The sequence below is a fragment of the Hypanus sabinus genome, chromosome 1, assembly GCF_030144855.1.
Source record: "Hypanus sabinus isolate sHypSab1 chromosome 1, sHypSab1.hap1, whole genome shotgun sequence".
In the NCBI taxonomy this organism is placed as follows: Eukaryota; Metazoa; Chordata; class Chondrichthyes; order Myliobatiformes; family Dasyatidae; genus Hypanus; species Hypanus sabinus.
The window spans coordinates 170741918-170762903 of NC_082706.1; the positions used below are offsets into that span (position 1 = coordinate 170741918).

Below are 20986 nucleotides of genomic sequence, written 5' to 3' on the forward strand. Positions count from 1 at the left end.
GTATGTTAGTCATATCATTTTTTCTTAATGGTTATGGAGTCATTTAATGGCTGAGAGATTTGCATCAACACCCAAAGCAGAATTACTTGATGATCTCCATTGAATTCCTACAGCTGCTCGTTCAGTGCCTCTATAATTGACATTGGCTCCACGTCAGCTGGAACATCAATGCAGTCAAGGTCAAAGTTTTGGTGCAGTGCTATCAATCATAATTTTTTCTGATAAACAAAAGATTTTTGCTAGCAGAGTACAGTTGAGCATGACATTGAGAACAAGCAAGGTATCCCTCAATGAATAATGGAATTCTGTTTAGTGCAATTAACTTTTCAGGATCATTACATTGCATAATGTAACGATGGGTACCGGACCCATCATATAAATGTAATTGTGAAGAAAGCATGACAGCACCTCTACTCTCTACTCTGCAGAGATTCAGCATGACAACTAAAACTTTGACAAATTTCTATAGATGTATAGTTGAGAGTGTATTGATTGACTGGTATGGGAACACCAATGCCTTTGAATGGAAAATGCTACAAAAGTTGGTGGATTTGGCCTAGTACCGACAGATAAAGCCTCCCAACCACTGAACCCATCTACATAAAAGGCTGTTGTAGGAAAGTAGTGTCCATCATCAAAGATCCTCACCATCCAGGCCATGCTCTTTTCTCACTGCTGCCATCAGGTAAAAAGTACAAGTGCCTCAGGAGTCACACCACAAAGTTCGAGAACAATTATTACCCCTCAACCATTAGGTTCTTGAACAAAAGAGGATAGCTACTATCATCTATTGAGATGTTTCCACAACCAATGATCTCAGTTTAAGGACTTTTTATCATGTTATTTCATGCCCTTGTTATTTATTGCTATTATTTATTTTGCATTTGCACAAGTTTGTTGTCTTCTTTGCTCTACTTGCTCTTTCATAGATCCTATTTACAGTTACTATTCTACAGATTTGCTGAGTTTGCCCACAGGGAAAACAATCTCAAGGTTGTCATGTATGTACTCTGATAATAAATCTGACTTTGAACTTTGAACTTAAAAATGCCTTGGACGTCATTTTATACCAAATTATTGTATGTGTGGAAGAAGTTATAAGTTGGAAGGAAAGATGGAGCCAAGCTGAGGTCTCCTTTGAGGTTACGACTCAGATAGTTGGTAATTTTTAGGTTTGTAGGGATGGTTTTGGGGACAGACTGGAGAGTCAGGATCAGGTTACATTTCAGGGAGAGAGGTGTGGGGGAATTGAAAGACAGGCCAGAGTCAAAGCTTCCACTGCATGTTTGAAGGCCAACAACATGCACATGATCGAATGTCAGGCCAGTAGAGAGAGAAGTCAGTGTTCTGGTTCCCTTCATTAGCGAGTCCAGTGTTTGAGTCTTCATCCAGACACCTCACTCATTGTCATCAGTGAGTTCAAGGGTTGACAATGCAAGTCAAAGCCTGAAGGTCAATCACAAGACCAGATCAAATCCAAAGGTCGATTAGAAATCCAGAAGTCATAGCCTGATGGCCAGAGTCCTGAGTCTGCAAATCTCAGGGAAGTTGAAGGCCCAATGTCTGTGAATTGACAAGTCCACTGATGCCCTGTCCAGGGGTTAGAAGACAGTATATGTATGTGGGTGAAGGACGGGGCTCATTTTGTGGCTCAGTATGACCTGCTTTGTTGTGCTGTATGCTGGCCATGCTGTATTGGTGCTGGAATACGTGCCATCACTTGTGGGCTGCCCCCAGCACATCCTTGGTTGTGTTAGTTGTTAATGCAAATAGCACATTTCACTGCATGTTTCGATGTACTCGTAATAATAAATCTGAATCTGAAGCTCAACCGAACAACGGCCAGACAATCATTGAATTAGGCAGCACCAGAGAAATGCCCTGTGAAAGATTTGTTTGTTGGGCTATGCTTCACTTTCTAAAGTAGCAACCATGTACCAATCGATAGAGTGGGATATCCATGGTGACATCTATCCTCTCACATCTTGGGCCCTAAATAGATGAAAAGCTCACTTGATGGTCCAAATGGTCCTTAGTGGTTGTGGTTAGTCTAGAAATTGCCGTCACAGTAGTGACTCAATTAACTGTGATCACCATTATTTAAGTAGAAGTGTGATAGCAACTTCACACAGGGGCATTTGGATATACAAATTGGGAATCTTCTGTTGCAGATACTCATAAGATTCATAAAGTTGGTTACTCATTGTCTGGCTCCCATTGAAGTGTACAGAGTAGCTTGAAGCTCTCCTGCTTGTTCATTAAATATAAAGCAAGCTAAGCACAGAAAGTTGGTCATTTCAAGTGTGAGTGATTTTACAGAATGAGGTAAGTGTTAAATCATACAAAATGCTGGAGGAACTTAACGGCTTAAGCAACATCAATAGGAAGCAATAAACAGTCGAAATTTTGGGCTGAGAGTTTTCATCAGCACTGGAAAGAACCAGGGAAGAATAAGAAGGTGGGGTGGGGGTGGGGGTGGAAGAGGGAAAGGAGTACAAACTAAAGAGGACAGCATCAATGATGGAGGAAGGGAACCCCCATTTCCAGTCACATTTGTGACTGCAATTTCCAGAGCATCAGAGATGTACTCCTTCAGAGAATGAGCTTCTCCTTCCTTCACCATTGATGCTGATGCTGTCCTTACCCGCATTGCTTCCATTTTCCAGACATGCTCTCGCCACCTTAACAAGGAAGGAGTACCCCTCGTCCGTACCTGCCATGCCATGGCGTCCGCATCCAACAGATCATTTTCTACAACCTCCACTATCTTCAACGGGATCTTACCACCAAACACATCTTCACTTCCCCCAACCCAATTCTCCACTTTCTGCAGGGATCACATTCTCTATCATTCCCTTGTACTTTCATCCCTCCCCACTAAACTTCCTCCTGGTACTTTACCCTGCAAGCAGATGAAGTGCTACACCTGCTCATTCACCTCCATTCTGGGATCCAAACAGTCCTTCCAGGTTGAACACTATACCTGCAAATCTGTTGGTGTCGTCTGATATATCCAGTGCACCGATGTGGCCCCCTCTATGTCGGTGAGACCCGACATACTTTGGGGTGCCGCGTTGTCGAGCGCCTTCTCTCCATCCGCAATGAGCAGAGTCATCCAGTGGCCAACCATTTTTATTCTAATCCTTGTTCCCATTCTAACATGCAGGATCGTGGTCTCCTCTAATGTAATGATGAGCCACTCGCAGTCTGCAGGAACAACATTCCGTCTGATTAGCATCCAACCCGATTACATGAACATTGATTTTTCTAACTTGTGCTTTTTTGTCCCCCTTCCATTCACTTTTTTCCATTCCTCACTCTCTCCCCTCTGTCTCTACCTCCTCACCTTCCTAACACCCCCCCCCCCCACCAGTTTCCTTCCTCATACCCTTCCTCCCAGGGTCGACTCTTCTCTCCTATCAGATTTCTTCTTCAGCTCTTTGCGTATTCCACCTCTCGCCTCCCAATTTCTCACTGCACCTCCCCCCCCCCTTCACCTATCACATTCAAGCTTGCATTCCTTCCCCTCCTCCACCTTCAGATTCTGGATCCTTCCCCCTTCCTTTCCAATCCTGATGAAGCGCCTCGGCCCAAAACATCGATCATTTATTCCTTCCCATAGATGCTGCCTAGCCTGCTGAGTTCCTCCAGTGTATGCTGCTCTGGATTTCCAGCATCTGCAGAATCTCTTGTGATTATAATAGTGCCTGTAAGTTTTTTTTAACATAGAAAATAAACTCTTATAAAAGTGTAGGCTAACTCCTTCAACTTTTATTTGCTGTTGGTGATTGCAGTATGTTTTCAAAGTATTCGATTCAGTTTTCTTTTTAAAACGTTATTTTCTGTTTTCTCTCTTCTAAATCAATCTACCTATATTTCTTTCTGTATCTGATTGGGAAACATGTATTCCTACTCCAGACATCGTTCTATTAATGAATTGGAAGAGGAGGCCTGGTAGCATCCTCCTCCTCAGCAATTGTGGCACTCAGTGCCCAAGCACAGAGCATATGGCGACAGGATTTATAACAATCTTTTACTTCAAGTGTCAAGTGAATGACTCATTTTGGCCCCCTCTTAAGGTCCAAGCTAACATACCAGCCGGTATTCACTCAGCTCAACCTGTTCCACATGATGTCGGAACAAACTGAGCATATTTTATGGGCTCCAACAACGCCCCAGCTGTAATGCTGACAACTTGTTCTCCACAGCTAACTGTTTCTCCCCCCAAAGCTGTGCCAGGACTGCCAGGACACAGGTACTTACGTGACCATGTGGAAAATTCTCCGAGTCTGTTTCATTTACTAAAAGATCAACAAACTAAGTCTGGTCAATTGCTACACTATTAACCTACTCTCAAGTTACCATTGTATTGAGTTATAGGAATAGGTTAGGACATTTATCCCTGGTGGAGAGGCGAATGATGCGGGATTTGGCAGAGACGCTGTATATATAGGGGTATTGCCGTTTGTTACGTGCAGTGTCATATGACCATGAATGTTCTTTGCAAATTTTTCTTCTGAAGTGGTTTGCCATTGTCTTCTTCTGGGCGGTGTCTTAACAAGACGGGTGACCCCAACCATTATCAATACTCTTCAGAGATTGGCTGCGTGGTGTCAGTGATCGCATAACCAGGACTTGAGATATGCACCAGCTGCTCATACAACCATCCACCATCTGCTCCCATGGCTTCATGTGACCCTGATTGTGGGGCTAAGCAGATGCTGCACCTTACCCAAGGGTGACCTGCAGGCTAGTGGAGGGAAGAAGTGCCTTTAGTGGAGCTGTATCTCCACTCTGCCAACCTATATAGGGGTATAGATAGGCTAAATGCAAGCAGGCTTTTACCACTGAGGTTGGGTGAGACTAGAACTAGAGGTGAAAGGTGAAACATATAATGGAAACCTAAGGGAGAACTTCTTCAGAGGGTGGTGAAAGTCTGGATCAAGATGCCAGTGAAAGAAGTGAACGTAGGTTTGATTTCAACATTTAAGTGAAGTTTGGATAAGACCATAGATGGGAGGGACATGTAGAGCCATTGTCCAGGCATGGGTCGATAGGTCTACAACAGGCAGAATAACAACTCAGCATGGACTAGAATTACCTGTTTCTGTGCTTAGTGTTCTATAACTTTATATTGTGACTGAATCATCCTGCTAAGTTGTCCCTTTATATTTTTTTACTCTCCTCAGCCCTTTCTACAATTTAAAAAGAACTTGCATTTTCTCTTCCTCATTTCTGATGGAAGATCGTTGACCTGGAATGTTAATCCAAAAGTCCATAAGACATAGGAGCAGAATTAGGCCATTCAGCCAATTTAGTCTGCTCTGCCTTTCAATCGTGGCTGCTTTATTTTTCCTCTCAACCCTATTCTTCTGCCTAATGAAGTACCTATCAACCTCTGTTTTGAATATACCCAATGACTTCACTTTGTGGCAGTGCATTCCACAGATTCACCACTCTCTGGTTAAAGAAATTCTTCCTCATCTCTGTTCTAAACGGATATCCTTCTATTCTAAGGCCCTCTGGTCCTAGACTCTCCCACTAATGTAAACATCCTCTGCATATCCACCCTATCTAGACCTTTTAATATTCAGTAAGTTTCATAAGATCACCCTCATACTCCTAAACTCCAGCAAGTACATGCCCAGAGCTATCAAATGCTCCTCATACAGTAACCCTTTCTTTCCTGGGATCATTCTTGTAAACCTCTTCTGGACCTACTTCAATCTTATGTAACCCCCTGGGTCGCCTCAGGCTCGCTCAGCTCGTTCTCGTCTAGGGGGAGCAGCCTTCGGCCCCGCCAAACTGGGTAATCAGCTGGTGTGGATGCTGTGTGATGTCCCCGCCTCGCCCAAAAACAGACAGTACACCATATGCGATTAAATGAGTATAATTTATAAAGGTTACTATAACTAAGTGATTAATAACGATATAGTATATATGAAGAGAAAATTAAAGAAAAGGCGCCAAACTTATCAAAGTCCAAACCACTTCGTGCACAGCCGTTGGAGCTCAATTACTGAAGTCTTCTGGCCACCATTCGCTCCCCTCCGAACTCCTCGACTCGCAGCTCAGGACCCTCCAAACTCCTCGACTCTCCAAACAGCTCAGGACCCTCCGAGTGGTCAACCAAGCACATCTAGCTTCATCCCCCCCCCCCCCCCCGTCCTCGGAGAATCTCCCGGCCTCGGACCCCCCTTTGGGGTCCAATCCTCGCCCAGCTTAGAGCATTGCGTCCTCTCTCTCGACCCCCCTCGCGCCAATCTGCCCAAAAGCCCGTCAACAAAAGCTTACAGACTCAGAAGAAAGAACATTAATCCCCATTTGGTTGACAAAGGAATACCATTCTCGTTATCAGTAAATTAGCATTCCTGCTAGTTAACAAAAGGAAACCCTTTCCCAACAGTAACAAAGAAAAAAAGAAACCCCCTTTACACACTTCCTCCACCAAATAAAAGTCATGTCCTCATGTCTACTAAATAACTCGCCACCTTTCCTGCCAACACACCGTAACCCAAGCACAAACAGTGACATCTCCTCCCCACACAGTAACCCTCACGCCCTGTTCCTCAGGCACTACTTAGGCCAACTATCTGGGAGTTCGCTAACCCTTCTGAGGCCTCCGTACCCCCTCACCTAAACCCTTCAGGCTCGGACACAACTGGGGATACCTTGGGCCCACTACCAACTCCTCTCTCAACCTCTCACTCATGCCCCACACTGCACACAGCTAACCCTCCCCGCTACACCTGACTCAATGGGAGAAGGGCCAAAGGTCTCTTCCTCAATCGAGGGAAAGTCAGCAAAAGGCAGCATGTACCACACATCCAGCACATCATCCATCGAATCTGTATTCTTCCTCATTCCTGTGATCGGTAGCTGCTGTTTGATCTTCTCCAAACGGAAACACGTGGCCTGCACTGCTCCCGCAGTCTCTTCAACCTCCTGTTCAGTATTCACTGCACTTCTCTCCAGCTTTTTCTTCCTCATGACTTCTTCCAGATCAACTTTCAGGTTTTGCATTTCATTTGAACTGTCAATGGTCATCTTCAGGTTCCCTTCAAGCTTCCACTTCTCTCTTCTGAGATTCGTCTGTAATTTCTTCACCTCCACAAACTCCCCTCTCCGGGTTCTCAGTTTGCTATTACCCTCAGTCAGACAACTTTCTTCATTCTCTCCAACTTGTAAGTCTTCCGAATGGTTCCAGATCACTTTCTCCAGTCTCTCCGTCTTCATTTCAAACTTGATTCCGTAGAGACAGTCACTCACGAGCTGCGACCTTCGCCAGCCCTGGCACCTGTCCCGAAAACACTTTAACTCTGTAGTTCTCAGCTGCTCCTGCAACGACCTCACTTCATTTTCTCCTGAGGCAAATCCAAACACCAAGAGATCATCCACATACACCAAAACTCCAAACGCCTCCACATCCCCTATGGTCTTCCACCTGCCCAGCAGGAAGGTTGCAAGGGCTCCAGATATGCCCTGTGGCATCTTTTCGGACCCGAAGACTCCTAGGGAATTTATAACGGCCGTCTTCTCCTTGTCGGCCCCAATCATCGGGATCTGGCAACATCCACTCCTCAGATCCAGCATCTTAAACCATTTCGCACCACTCAGACAGGCCATCGCCTCTCCGGCCCTCAGGGCCATATTCTGGTCACTGACAGTGCGCCTCTTCAACGCAATACAATCCACACACACGCTGCCTACGTCTTCCATGGCTTCAGGGGCCAGTCGCCGCAACCTCTCTCTCTCCGAGGTGTCTTCAGCAGTCAACTCCGCTCCCTCGTGGTATTTCGCAGCGTCCACTAGGAGGGTCTCACCCTCAGATACTTCCCCCAGGCCGTACCGCCAATGGCTCTTGTTTAAATTCGGTATCAGCCCAATGCTGCTACACACGTCCACACAAGCAGCTCGAAACTCTGGGTGCATCGGCAATGCCTCCAAACAACGCTCACCCGCCTCCTCCAGGCAGGCCCCCAAGCACACCAGCAGGATATTGGTTCTCTCTAGAACAGAAATGCTGCCCGTCTCAACAGGGTCCGAACACATCAGCATTAACGATTCCTGAACCTCAGTCTCGTCCACATTTGCCTCCAAGAACTCCATTTTCACTGACCAACAACCGTCGTCTGGATAATCACCGGCACTGGCACCCCGAATCTCCAGTGTCCTCAATGTTGTCAAGGGTAAATGCTTCCAATAATGGTTATGAAACAAACTGTACAGCAACTTAACCGGTGCCCCGGTGCCGAGGATGGCTTTAACTTGACTTCCATCCATCCGTAACAACACCTGTGCGCGTGGCCCCTCTAAACCTTCAGGAATAGAGTCTGTTCCTTTCGGGAGTTCCTTGGTACATTGCTGGGAACGTGCTCCCCCAGAGACCCCAAGCCGTTTCCCCATCTGGGCCTCCTCTAAGTTTCCCGACACCTCTCGAATCAACAGAACAACTGATCCCCTTGACAGATCCCCTTGGCACCACAAGCAATTTATCTGCCCCCCTAGGCAAAAAGGGATACCCTAAAAACTTCCCACCAATCTCCTGCCACGGGTATGATAAGCCCCCCCAGCTGCAGCATTTGACTTCCAGTCGAATCACACGCATTTTCCCACACTTTCCCAGAACTGGCAGCGGTCACTTCGAGGTAATTGCGCCCGACAGTTCTAACAAAGTCACCAGCCCGCCTACTCAAACTTTCAACCCGTCCCTGTCGCTTTCCCTCAGCCAAGCACTGCCACTCACCCAACAAATGAGGGGTCTGCTCCGCCCACGCCTCCGCCCCTTTAGGGCTGGACGTTATTCCAACAACTGGGCGGAGCCCACCACTGCTGAAACATCCCAACCTGTCACTCCTCACTCTCCAAACAGTACGGACAGCCCATGGTCCCACCACCATTTCGTCAGCACTAGTCGGAAATCGAACAACGACCTCCAGGCTAGCAACAGCAGCCACCCCACCCAACACACACGTAGCGATAACCACCAATCACACACCCACAAAGGCACACCAGCTCTTCGCCGCAGACACAATTTAAAGAGGGTGATCACACAGCTTCCACAGAAATCAATCCTGGACGAGCCCCCACAATGTAACCCCCTGGGTCGCCTCAGGCTCGCTCAGCTCGTTCTCGTCTAGGGGGAGCAGCCTTCGGCCCCGCCAAACTGGGTAATCAGCTGGTGTGGATGCTGTGTGATGTCCCCGCCTCGCCCAAAAACAGACAGTACACCATATGCGATTAAATGAGTATAATTTATAAAGGTTACTATAACTAAGTGATTAATAACGATACAGTATATATGAAGAGAAAATTAAAGAAAAGGTGCCAAACTTATCAAAGTCCAAACCACTTCGTGCACAGCCGTTGGAGCTCAATTACTGAAGTCTTCTGGCCACCATTCGCTCCCCTCCGAACTCCTCGACTCGCAGCTCAGGACCCTCCGAACTCCTCGACTCTCCAAACAGCTCAGGACCCTCCGAGTGGTCAACCAAGCACATCTAGCTTCATCCCCCACCCTGTCCTCGGAGAATCCCCTGGCCTCGGACCCCCCTTTGGGGTCCAATCCTCGCCCAGTTTAGAGCATTGCGTCCTCTCTCTCGACCCCCTTGCGCCGATCTGCCCAAAAGCCCGTCAACAAAAGCTTACAGACTCAGAAGAAAGAACATTAATCCCCATTTGGTTTACAAAGGAATACCATTCTCGTTATCAGTAAATTAGCATTCCTGCTAGTTAACAAAAGGAAACCCTTTCCCAACAGTAACAAAGAAAAAAAGAAACCCCCTTTACACTTAGATATCTTATCTCAGATATAAGGCCCAAAATTGCACACAGTAGTCCTAATGTTGTGTGACCAATGCCTTATTAAGCCTCAGAATTACATCCTTACTTTTATATTCTACTCATCTTGTAATACTCAATTGTATTTGCTTTTCTTACCACTGATTCAATATGCAAGATGGTGGTGGCATCCGTCGGTCTCGAGAGACCATGATTCTGCGCCTGGAGTTTCCAGGGCGCAGGCCTGGGCAGGGTTGTATGGGAGACCGGCAGTTGCCCAAGCTACAGGCCTTCCCCTCTCCATGCCACCGATGTTGTCCAAGGGAAGGGCACTAGGACCTATGCAGCTTGGCACTGGTGTCGTCGCAGAGTAATGTGTCGTTAAGTGCCTTGCTCAAGGACACAAACACGCTGCCTCAGCTGAGGCTCGAACCTACAGGTTACTAGTCTGATGCCTTGCCCACTAGGCCATGCGCCAACACTATATGCAAGGTAACACTTAGGGAATCCTGCAGAAGGACTCCCAAATCACCTCTGATTTCTGAATTTGTTCAAATTTAGAAAATAGTCTATGTCCTTTCCCATTCAGCAGGTGCTGCCTGACCCGCTGAATGTTTCCAACATTTTATGCTTTTATCTTCATCATTAGCTTCCTTGTTTGTTATTCTGGAGTGTTAAAAATGCAACATCAAGTGACAGGGCTAGATGGATGCGTAGGGAGCAATCCCTGCGGAAAACCCTGGGGGGAATGAACTTCCCTCCAACTTTCACCCTGCCCTCAAATTTACCTGGTCCATTTCCAACACCTCCCTCCCCTTTCTTGATCTTTCTGTGTCCATCTCTGGAGGTGGCTTATCTACTGATATCTACTATAAGACTCTCACAGCTACCTGGACTATTCCTCTTCCCACCCCATCTCTTACAAAAATGCTATCCCCTTCTCACAATTTCTCCGTCTCTGCCGCATCTGCTCTCAGGATGAGGCTTTTCATTCCAGCATGAAGGAGATGTCTATCTTTTTTAAATAAAGGGGTTTCCCTTCTTCCACTATCATCTCTGCTCTCAAACACATCTCTCCGATTTTCCGCACATCTGCCCTCACCCCATCCGCCCGCCACCCCACTTGGGATAGGGTCCCCCTTGTCTTTACCTACCACCCCACCAGCCTCCAGGTCCAATGTATAATTCTCCATAACTTCCACCACCTCCAACGGGATCCCACCACCAAGCACATCTTTCCCTCCCCCACCCTTTCTGTTTTCCGCAGGGATCACTCCCTACGCAACTCCCTTGTCCACTCGTCCCTGGGTGTCTCTGTAATGATCCAAAAGAAGCATAAAACAGACACTGATGTCACCCCATACTATTTTGAGATGAAAAGCTCATTAGAATTGAGAGAGTGATCATGGCGGAAGGGCCAGTGCAAATTTTCCCAAGTGACTTGCAATAATCTGGAAACAGGTGTGTTGTGTTCATCTGTGGTAAATATGATTTCAACTGCATAACACTGAAAAGAAGATATAATGAATTGCTGGGCAAGAATTTCTAGACCCCAAGTTCCTAACAAAATCTTAAGAATTTATTAAATTACCTTGAAATAATGACTTCATTTAGTGATTTCGGTTTTAGTTTTGATTTTTCAGCTTTTTATTTTATTGGTGTATGTAATCTGTTCACTGGTTATCTCATTCTGATGAGATTTGTCCAATCTTAAATCAGTTGCAAGAGTCTCGACCAACATTCGATGAGAAACTTCCATGTGTAAATCATGGCTGTGATGAACAAAAATAATAAATTTATAATGGTATTGCTCTTATCAAGCTCATCGTTTATAGGAATTATACTAGAAGTATAACCCTTTACGATTATAAAACCAATAGCAGTCAGCATTTTAAATGAAGTACATATATTATGTTCATATTCCTTAAGGATGTCTACACACAAAAATCCTCCTTTTACCCGCACATATAATTATAGACAAAATCCCAATTATAAACAAAATGCAGGACCAGGTTTTGCCTTATTTTCCTATGTTGGAGGCCAAATAGCATAATGGATCTGTTGAGGGTTCACAATAAGAGTTCATAGTTTGTTTAAAATAACTTAATTTAGACTTTCTTGTTGACCTGGTTACAGTGTCCAGTGTATAAGCAAGATACACGGATCTCAGAGTGCAGTTGTTATGCTGAATGACAGTAACATTTCAGGTGGCCTCATTCCATACTGTAGAAAAGAAATAAATCAACTCCTCAATGATTAGCTAGAAGCACCTCTTGATTGTTTGTGTGTGCACGGGCAAATGTCACACAAGTGTAGAATTTGGTTGAGCCCTGTCCAAACCTTTACCCTCTCTCAGCAGGTATCTTAAGCTTCACTCTACAATGAGATGTGGAAACATAATTAGCATTTATGAAGCCATGTATTATCTCAAACAATTACTATAAATGGAGATGAAGAAAATTAGAGTCCTGATGAAGTGTCTCGGCCCAAAACCAACTCGTTATTTCTTTTGATAGATGCTGCCTGACCTGTTGAGTTCCTCCAACATTGTGTCTGTTCAATCTTGAAAATTGGAGTCCAAGGATTTTTACTGTTTTGTTGTATTTACCTTTTCCTTTTCTGCTTTATATTTTCACTTTTAGAATGATCACATGTACAATGATATGAAAGTAACAGTGAATGAATTGAGTTAAATCAAATGAGAGAGCCAAATGAATTACACAGTTGTGAAAATGTCACAAATGTCTAATTCTGGTGGCTTGGCATCAAGATTCAATACTGTACATAGCTGCAGGCCAATACTATGAGCCTTTTGTTTAATATACAGCTGATAAAAATCAATTCAGGGCATCATTAAAGTTGTTTTAGTACCCAAAAGAACAATAAAATACACCTTCAAAGGCAACACGAGAGAAACTGCAGATGCTGGAAATAAATAAAAACACAAAATGCTGGCAGAAATCAGCAGGCCAGACAACATTTATGGGAGGAGGTAGTGACGATGTTTCGGGCCAAAACGTCATCACTACCTCCTCCCATAGATGCTGTCTGGCCTACCTCCTCCCATAGATGCTGTCTGGCCTGCTGAGTTCTGCCAGCATTTTGTGTTTATAATAAAATACACCTTAGTGCATTATCTACTTCATTAGTTGGAGCTGGTAAACATAGGCTGAGCACAGCAAGTTAAATGAGATGGTGTCCTTTGACTACATCTGTAGTGTCAGAGTCATAGAGCACTGCAGCACAGAGACAGGTCTTTCGGCCCATCTAGTCTGTTCCAAGCTGCTATTCTGCTTAGTTCAGTCAACCCGTACTTGGACCATAGCCTTCCATGCCCCTCACACCAATGTATTTATCAAAACTTCTCTTCAATGTTGAAATTGAACCTGCATCCACTTGTGTAACTCATTTCACACTCTCACTACCCTCTGAGTGGTTAAACTATTATTTTATATAATGTTGACAGGCATTTTTGCCACAATGTGTTAAATCATTTGAAAGCATTTGTTATAAATTAAACCCTTAAGGAATTTGCCAACAGTACTGTTACAGGAATCACCCCTTGTCATAATGATCAGTGAGGCACAGAAAATCTGCAGTTGCCGACAAGTAATTTATATTGTTTCAACTAAAAACACATGGGTTCACAAGCTGTCTCTGTCTGTACCCTACTAGAATTCCCTGACAGTCCATCAACAGTCAATGAAGAGAAAAGGATATTACCCGAGAAAGGAGTCTACACTGGCCAGACGTTCCTCGTGGTCTTGATCTCCACGGGTCCATGGGGTCCTCCTTATCCACGATGGTTGGTCTCTGGCTGCTGGAAAGTTATTGTCCCTGCATATTTGGAGATCCTGAGTGTTATACTGTTCCTCATCAATTGAACCATTGGATCTCCATCCCATTGGCTCAATGTCACCTGACCTACCTGGGTCTTCTACTTACTGGTCATTGTAATGGGCTTCATGGCTCTGCCCACCCCAGCCTTGTGTATTTGTGTCTTTACACCCTGACTGGTCCAAACCAGTTAAATGCGGCAACCCAGACAGAGTCCAACGAGAATACCGATTGCAGGTCTGGCATTTTACATAACAAGTATCTACTCCTCTGAGGCTATTGCCACACTAGACCGGATAAATCTATAACCAAAGCTTTTTCTCTTCATTTTGACCCTCCGTCCACACTAAAATGGCGTTTTCATCCCCCAAAAACGGAGCTTTTCTAAAACGCCCTCCAGAGTGTGTAAATTTGAAAACACCGGATTGGCCAGAGCAGTGTGGACGGGGTAACCGGAGAAATCTAAAAGCGCTGTCATGACGTGCTGGAACAGATGGTGACAGCAGCGCACCATTTCATTGTTTTCTTGAAAGCATCCTAACAATTTCAGAACAGATGGCAACAAGACTGAAGCCAGAAGAGTTACAAATGTATTCACCAAATACTTTGACCCATAACTTACTGAATAAATAAGTATACTCACTTTGCCTTGTTTTCTGTCCTTGCTCATATGAAGGTGGTTTACCTGTGTTACGTACCCCGTAACTGGGTCACTTACCAGCAAAGATAGAGAGGTCCGTTGAAGTCTGTTGTTACTATTTTTAACAGTATTTATTGATAAAAATACACAAAATAATATCAATGCAAACATACAGATAATATACGTCGTCAATACTAAATCTAAAAGTGCGGGTCTAATAATAATCAATAAGAAATAGCTCTATCGTTGTCTAGGGGATAATGTATTGTCCGATGGAAATATATAAGTCACTGTTAGTTCGTTCAAGCTGCAGCGTTTTGGTTTGAGAGAAAGACGGTTTAAAACTTGCTCAGTCCTTTTATGATGTCAATCCTTCGGGAGTCGTTGGGAGTTGGTTTCCCCATTGTTAGCTAAAAGCCATTCTTCCATAGTAAAGGACACCGGTTCCGGGGCAAATGGAACCGAATGCACATGGCCTCCCCCACCGGCTTCTGCTATTACGGGATCGCTAGCATTTCTTCTGGTGCGTCTGAGGGGCTGTTCCCACAGACCCTCTTTTATCCTGACTCACAGGGTCTCAGGTGTCAATCAGGTTGGGGGTGATGCAATCCCTCCCTCAACCAGCCCACTTTGCCTGAGGGCTTCCACGTAGCACAGTATTGTAATACACAATTCCGTCTCCAAGAGACAATGGCCGTTTCCCGTAGCTTTATATCGCCGGGGGGGGGGGGGGGGGGTCAAGACATTCCGAACGTCTCTCTCTCATTTCCTGGGTCTCCTGACCCAAATCAATAGCGATCCTGCGATTCTCAAAAAGGAGTGGGCTGCAGGCGTAACACCTGCTTATAACCATATAATAATTACAGCATGGAAACAGGCCACCTTGGCCCTTCTAGTCCGTGCCGAACGTTTACTCTCACCTAGTCCCACTGACCCGCACTCAGCCCATAACCCTCCATTCCTTTCCTGTCCAATGCAAGTACTTATGCAAGTACTTCTCTGACAATAGATGTGTAACAGCCTAATGTAACATTGTATGGAAATACAAGATAATACTGATGCAGACATGTTTTATACATTTAACAAGGTGCTTTATTGATGCAACAGAGTTCATCAGTTTTTCAATGTTCGTCATCAGCCGGGTCAATCTGTCCATGAACTCCCTGTCAGTTGCCTCCATACGCTCCAGTATTTGTTTTTTTTTTAGTTTTAAGTCCCCCTGCGCGAGAGCCAAAAGCTGTCCGTCGTTTAAGTTTTTCTAGTCTGTAACTGAACAAACACACACCAAGATTTTCACGGCGAGATTCAACACCAAACGTGTCACTTGTTTTTGGTAGATCTGTCCTGCGCATGCGCAGTAAGAGGAGATTTGCCGAAATACCCGTTTTAATGTGGACGAGGGTATTTTCAAAAACACTTGGTGTGGATGCCTATTGTTTTTACGCGAAACTGGCGTTTTCAAAATTAGCCAGTCCAGTGTGGACGTAGCCTAAGAATGGTCTCAGGTATATTGCACTGATTAGATTGCCCCAGTACAAGGATCCGTTCAGAGTTCATGCCCTTTACATAATAAATGGCTATTTGTTTGAGAATGGTCTCAGGTTTAGCAGATCAATGCCTAAAGCTTCCTGTGTCCACATTCAGTTGCTCTGATTAGATTATCCAAGAGTAAGATACTGTTCAGAGTCCACAAAATGGGGGAAACAAAGACAACTGGCTTGTCTGCTTCCCTTGTCCTTGATCAGACTGCGGTTTCTTCTGGCCAACAGTACAGATGAAGGGTCTCGGCCCCAAATGTCAACTGTTTACACTTTCCCATAGATGCTACCCGGCCCACTGAATTCCTCCAGCATTTTGTGTGCGTTAACTTTAGAAAACCCTGCAAACAGCATTATCTCTTCTATGATCCCACTTTCAATATAGCAAAGTGAGAAGATTTCCAGAATGTTTTATAAGTATTTTAGTGTTCATTGCTAAAAAGTGAACTTTTAATTTTAAGTTACTTCTCAAAATTAACTGCTGAAAATTATGTGGCCATATAGATCCTGATACTAACAACAAAGTTAGAAATTTAATATTCTTCCAGTACTTGGTTAAACAAAAAAAAAATCTACAGCTATCTGACATAAAATTGATTCAAGAGTATAGCAAGCAAAATGGCATGGATCCTAGATTTATGATTGTAAGGAGTAATAGCTCTCAAGTCATCTGAAATATTTTTCTAAAATAAGTCCTGTGGTTACAAGAATTTCCTGGGATTGTGTCAGGACCCAGCAGAATGATAATAGATTAAATAACTTCATTCTCTCCTGTAAAACAATGGTCTCCTGAACAGAAATTTGGAAAATCAATCTACATTGATGAGGAAAATTGAACCTGTATGATGTCTATTTGTGTGAGCTCACTGAAATGCCAGTTCCAGCAATTTTCCTGTATCAATAATATATTAATAATGCTTACAAGGCTGATCATAAAGCTGAAAATCTGATCAAATATGAAGAGTATAGGACAGCAAGAAATGCAGGAATTGGAATGTCCAAAAGGCATTCAAAATGGTTAAAGATCATAGTGGGTAATAAATAAAGACTTATAGACACATTACGGTTGGGTAAAGGGAAAAGCCACTATATAGACAATGTTGCAGTGGAGATGATAGATACCATGCCTCCGTTTCATGAGGAAAACATAAACACAAGAGATTCTGCAGGAAATCCTGAGCAAGACACAGAAAATGCTGGAAGAACTCAATAAGTCAAGCAGCATCTACGGAAAGTAATAAACAGTCAATGTTTCGGGCAAAGTCCTTCATCATGATCTCAGTTTGAAATATCGACCCTTTATTCCTTTCCATAGGTGCTATCTGACCTGCTGAGTTCCTCCAGCATTTTGTATGCTCACAAGGAAGATAGTTACTGGAGATCAGTGATTAGAAATATTAATTTGTCAAATTGCTCTGGTGATTCCCAGAATTATTCATCATGGGAGTAAATACATTTTGTACAATTGCTATAGTGACATAATCACACAGCCCTATATTAGTTGACTGGTTATTTATTGCAAATGCTTGTTTATTGTTTTATATCAATTCAATGAAAAATCATCTAGTAGGATATGAACATTGGCAGATAGTGATGGTATTTCTACTTATACTTATTTTACTTCTGAAAGTGTAGGTGACTTTTACAAATAAAAGGGTGGGAGATTAAGTGAGACTTACTTGGACATCAAATATATAAAAGGTTTGACAACATAACTCATCATCTACATACTGAATGACCAGCTAATAAAGTTCTATTTTCTTTTACCTCTTGGCAAGCCTTCCACTGGGGATGAAGGTAACCAAGGAGTTCAGTGTAGCATAATTACATACAGCATGCTGTCATGAGTAATATGACTTGAATTACTACAAAGTTCACCTTGTCAAATTTTTATTGGGAGTATGAAGTTGCTGCTGGTTTGCCTTTATACTTAACTACATTAACTACATTAAGTTAAAGATTTCTTCTAGGTATTATTACCAGCCTTCCGTGGCCTGAGCTATCAGAACGGTCTTAAAATGCTCAATTTAGTAGTTCAGTTGAAATCAGCATTTTTGACCTAGTTAGGATTTACTATAAATTGCGTTAGAAATTCTGTCATTTCAATGTTTGGAAGCTCAAAATTTTTGAAAGCAGCAAGTGGTATGTCTGCTTACGGAATGGCCTATTCAATGGTTGTAATTCACTGCCTGAGTGTTGCCTGACTGATAAGGAAGGAGCAAGTGTCTGTTTTGATGGCAGGAAGGTTGGTAAATTGAATTTTCCTGTGGCAGTCAGTCTGATTTCATAAACTGTGTTACTGACAGAATGGTAATTTTACCTCTCAAGTTGCCTTTATTTAGAGATGGAATGAGACGAGAGATTTTGGGTTAACTGATATAATCATCACTCTGTACCCTCATGTCTTCACTTAAGTCACAAGCTGTCATAGCTTAACTTGCAGAGCTTAATAAAGATCAGAACAAACAGTCAAGTTAGTGTATAACATTTTTCTCTAGGCAATGGCTACTGTCAGGGATGTTTGGAATATCTTGTGTTAAAAGGCCCACAGGCCACTGCTATTGTTGAGCAAACACTTCCTGAAGGAGTTTTTCCTCTCTAGAATTACTCAGATTCAGCTCCTCCCTCTGCGGCTTTCAAGGAAGTCATTATGCAGTCTTGACATGAGCATAAATGAGTTATAATATGGTCAGTTTAAAAAATATCATTGACTTATTTAGAATATAATCCCCTGCTATTAGGGATAAATTAACATCATTGAACTTACTTATAACATTGAAATTTCATCATTATTTTCACATATTTGCTATAAATTCCATGGTATGCATTTTTGTTCTAAAATTTCTCATCAAAAAAATCATAGTTTTATTAAAATGTTATGCATAAAATTGACACAAATGTATTAACCATTCTCATAATAAGGATATTATAATAAATCAATAATAATCACACCTTACGTGTATCAGTGTTTGACCTAAATTCCAGTTTGAAACAGCAAAGAAATCTCTGACCCACTTGACATTTGTGAATATCAGACTGAAGTTAAAAGATTTTCAGCGATCAAAGCACCATGGAATTCAATGAGGTCAATTTTAAACATACCCACTTGGATAGAAATTTTAAAACAAATAGATTACTTTACTCACTCATATCCCAACCATTTACAATGTTGGCCCTCATGGTTGTGCCCTAATATTTGATGTTTAATAAAGTACCCAATTAAATTTGGGTAAAGCAACATAATAAAACCTTAACGAAGTCCATGAGTTCTGTTCTGGAGAACTCTATGGAAGTAGAAACGTATAATTTTACCACCACACTTTGAAAATGTAATAGAGAAAGGAGAAGAAAATAAATTTCAAATGGGTTTTATGAAGAGAATAACGATTTTAATTGATGGCTTAATTAGGCCATATCATTGAGCCATATCATTAATAGTTGGTTTTGTTGACCCTACTTCACTGAGGGAGCATTAACTTCCTATGGTGTTTCAGCACTTATTACAGGCACATCAACCATTTAACCTGCATTAGGTTAAATCTAGAGCAGGTTCAATGAAGGGAAAATATTGCAATTAAGCTATTTTATATTCTAAAAGAAAGCAATCTGTTGATGATTGGAGAGTTTTTTCAAATCTCTCTGATGTTAACAACATTCAGAATTCTGTTAGTCTGAAAGTATTGACAGCTGGATAGGCCTGAATAGGTGGCCTGGCCACACTTACACAAAAAGTGGGTCAATCCGGAATGTAAACTCAGCCTTGATGGCCAGGCATGCACAAAGCATGAATAACGCAACACTGGCTCAGAAATTATGGGGGGGAAGGTTTTGTATGGCACTGTGAAGAATCCAACACTATTTTGTTCCTCAGTCCTCCCTGGTTTGACAGTAGCCGGCCATTGAGTCTGTTACATACCCCGTAACTGGGTGTCTTACCAGCAAAGATAGAAGTATCCGTTGGAGTCTGGTACTATTTTCAAAACAGTGTTTATTAGTAAAATATACAAATCAATATCAACAATGCAAATATACAGATAATACACGTTAGCAATACTAAATCTAAAAGTGTGGGTATAATAACAATCAATAATAAGCTCTATCGATGTCTAGGGGATAATGAATTATCATGGGGAAGTATAAAGTTCAGTTCATGTAGGCTGAGGTAGTTGTTGGTTCTTTTTGTTGTAACCATTGGAGGGGGGGGGGAGAGAGAGAGAGAGAGAGAGCAAACAGTGACAGTCAGTCAAACCTTCCTTTACGTTCTTGATCCGTCGATGTGTTGTTGTGGCCATTCAGGTATGACCCGTCTGTCCTTCAGCTAGATCGTTCTTCTGTCGTGGACTCGTCACCCAGGCAAGGGTGGATACATACACACAAGCCCCCACCGGCCTCGCTATAAACACTGTGAGTTAAAATTGACTGATCCTTCGTTCAGTCTCCGATGCCCCACACCTTCTCGTGGGTTGCAACACTTATACAGTGCTCACTAGTGTGTCTCCTGGTGTGTCTGAGGGGTGTCTCCCCAGACCTCACTTTTATCCCTACGCACGGGGTCTCAGGTGTCAATCAGTTTTGAATGGCTTAGTCCATCAAACCAGCCCACTCCGGCTGTCCACTGAGGAATTTTAATGAACAGAATGGTACCAAGTAAACAATCCTTCTCCGAAGCCATAAGTCTTACAGGAGTCATAATATGGTGGAACAACAAGTCTCTCTCTCCCAGTGTTATCTCTCCCTTGTCTGAAGCAAAAGTTCCAGTCCAAGTATGGTTTTGTTCCATCTCTTTCTCTCTCATTAGCAGCCTGGCAACAGTAACGGTTTGTAGTTCTCCCGGGGAGGGGGACATGGGCAACTCTGTACCCTTCTGCCCATCAGAGTTGTTCATCCTTCGTAACAAGTCAGTGGTAATACAAGAGGACATGAAAATAAAAGCATTCGCTTAACATCAAAGATCAAAGTTCAAAGTTAATTTATAATCAAAATACTATATATCATTTTCTACCTTGTGATTCATTGTCTTACAGATATTCATAGTAGATACAAAGAAACACAAAAGTATCAATGAAAATCAACATACAACAAAGGCAAACAACTAATGTGTAATAAACAATAAATTGTGCAAAAACAATAAATAAATAAATAGATAGATAGTACCCAAGTTGTAGAGTCCTTGAGAGTCAGTCCATAGTTT

At 43.0% G+C, this 20986-nt stretch overlaps 1 protein-coding gene across 2 annotated transcripts in view; it reads left to right on the forward strand.

The window, feature by feature from the left end:
- The window catches only part of xkr4 (XK related 4), a 299780-nt gene that overhangs the window by 274302 nt on the left and 4492 nt on the right, over window positions 1-20986 (forward strand). Inside the window, exon 3 of one of the 2 annotated variants that reach the window (XM_059981104.1) lies at window positions 13456-14060. The exons of the other annotated variant lie outside the window; for it this stretch is intronic. Within the exon in view, the coding sequence (XP_059837087.1) occupies window positions 13456-13664 (209 nt within the window). The 3' untranslated portion in view covers window positions 13665-14060. Of the gene's footprint in view, window positions 1-13455; window positions 14061-20986 lie in introns of those variants that run through there. 2 annotated transcript variants of the gene reach the window in all.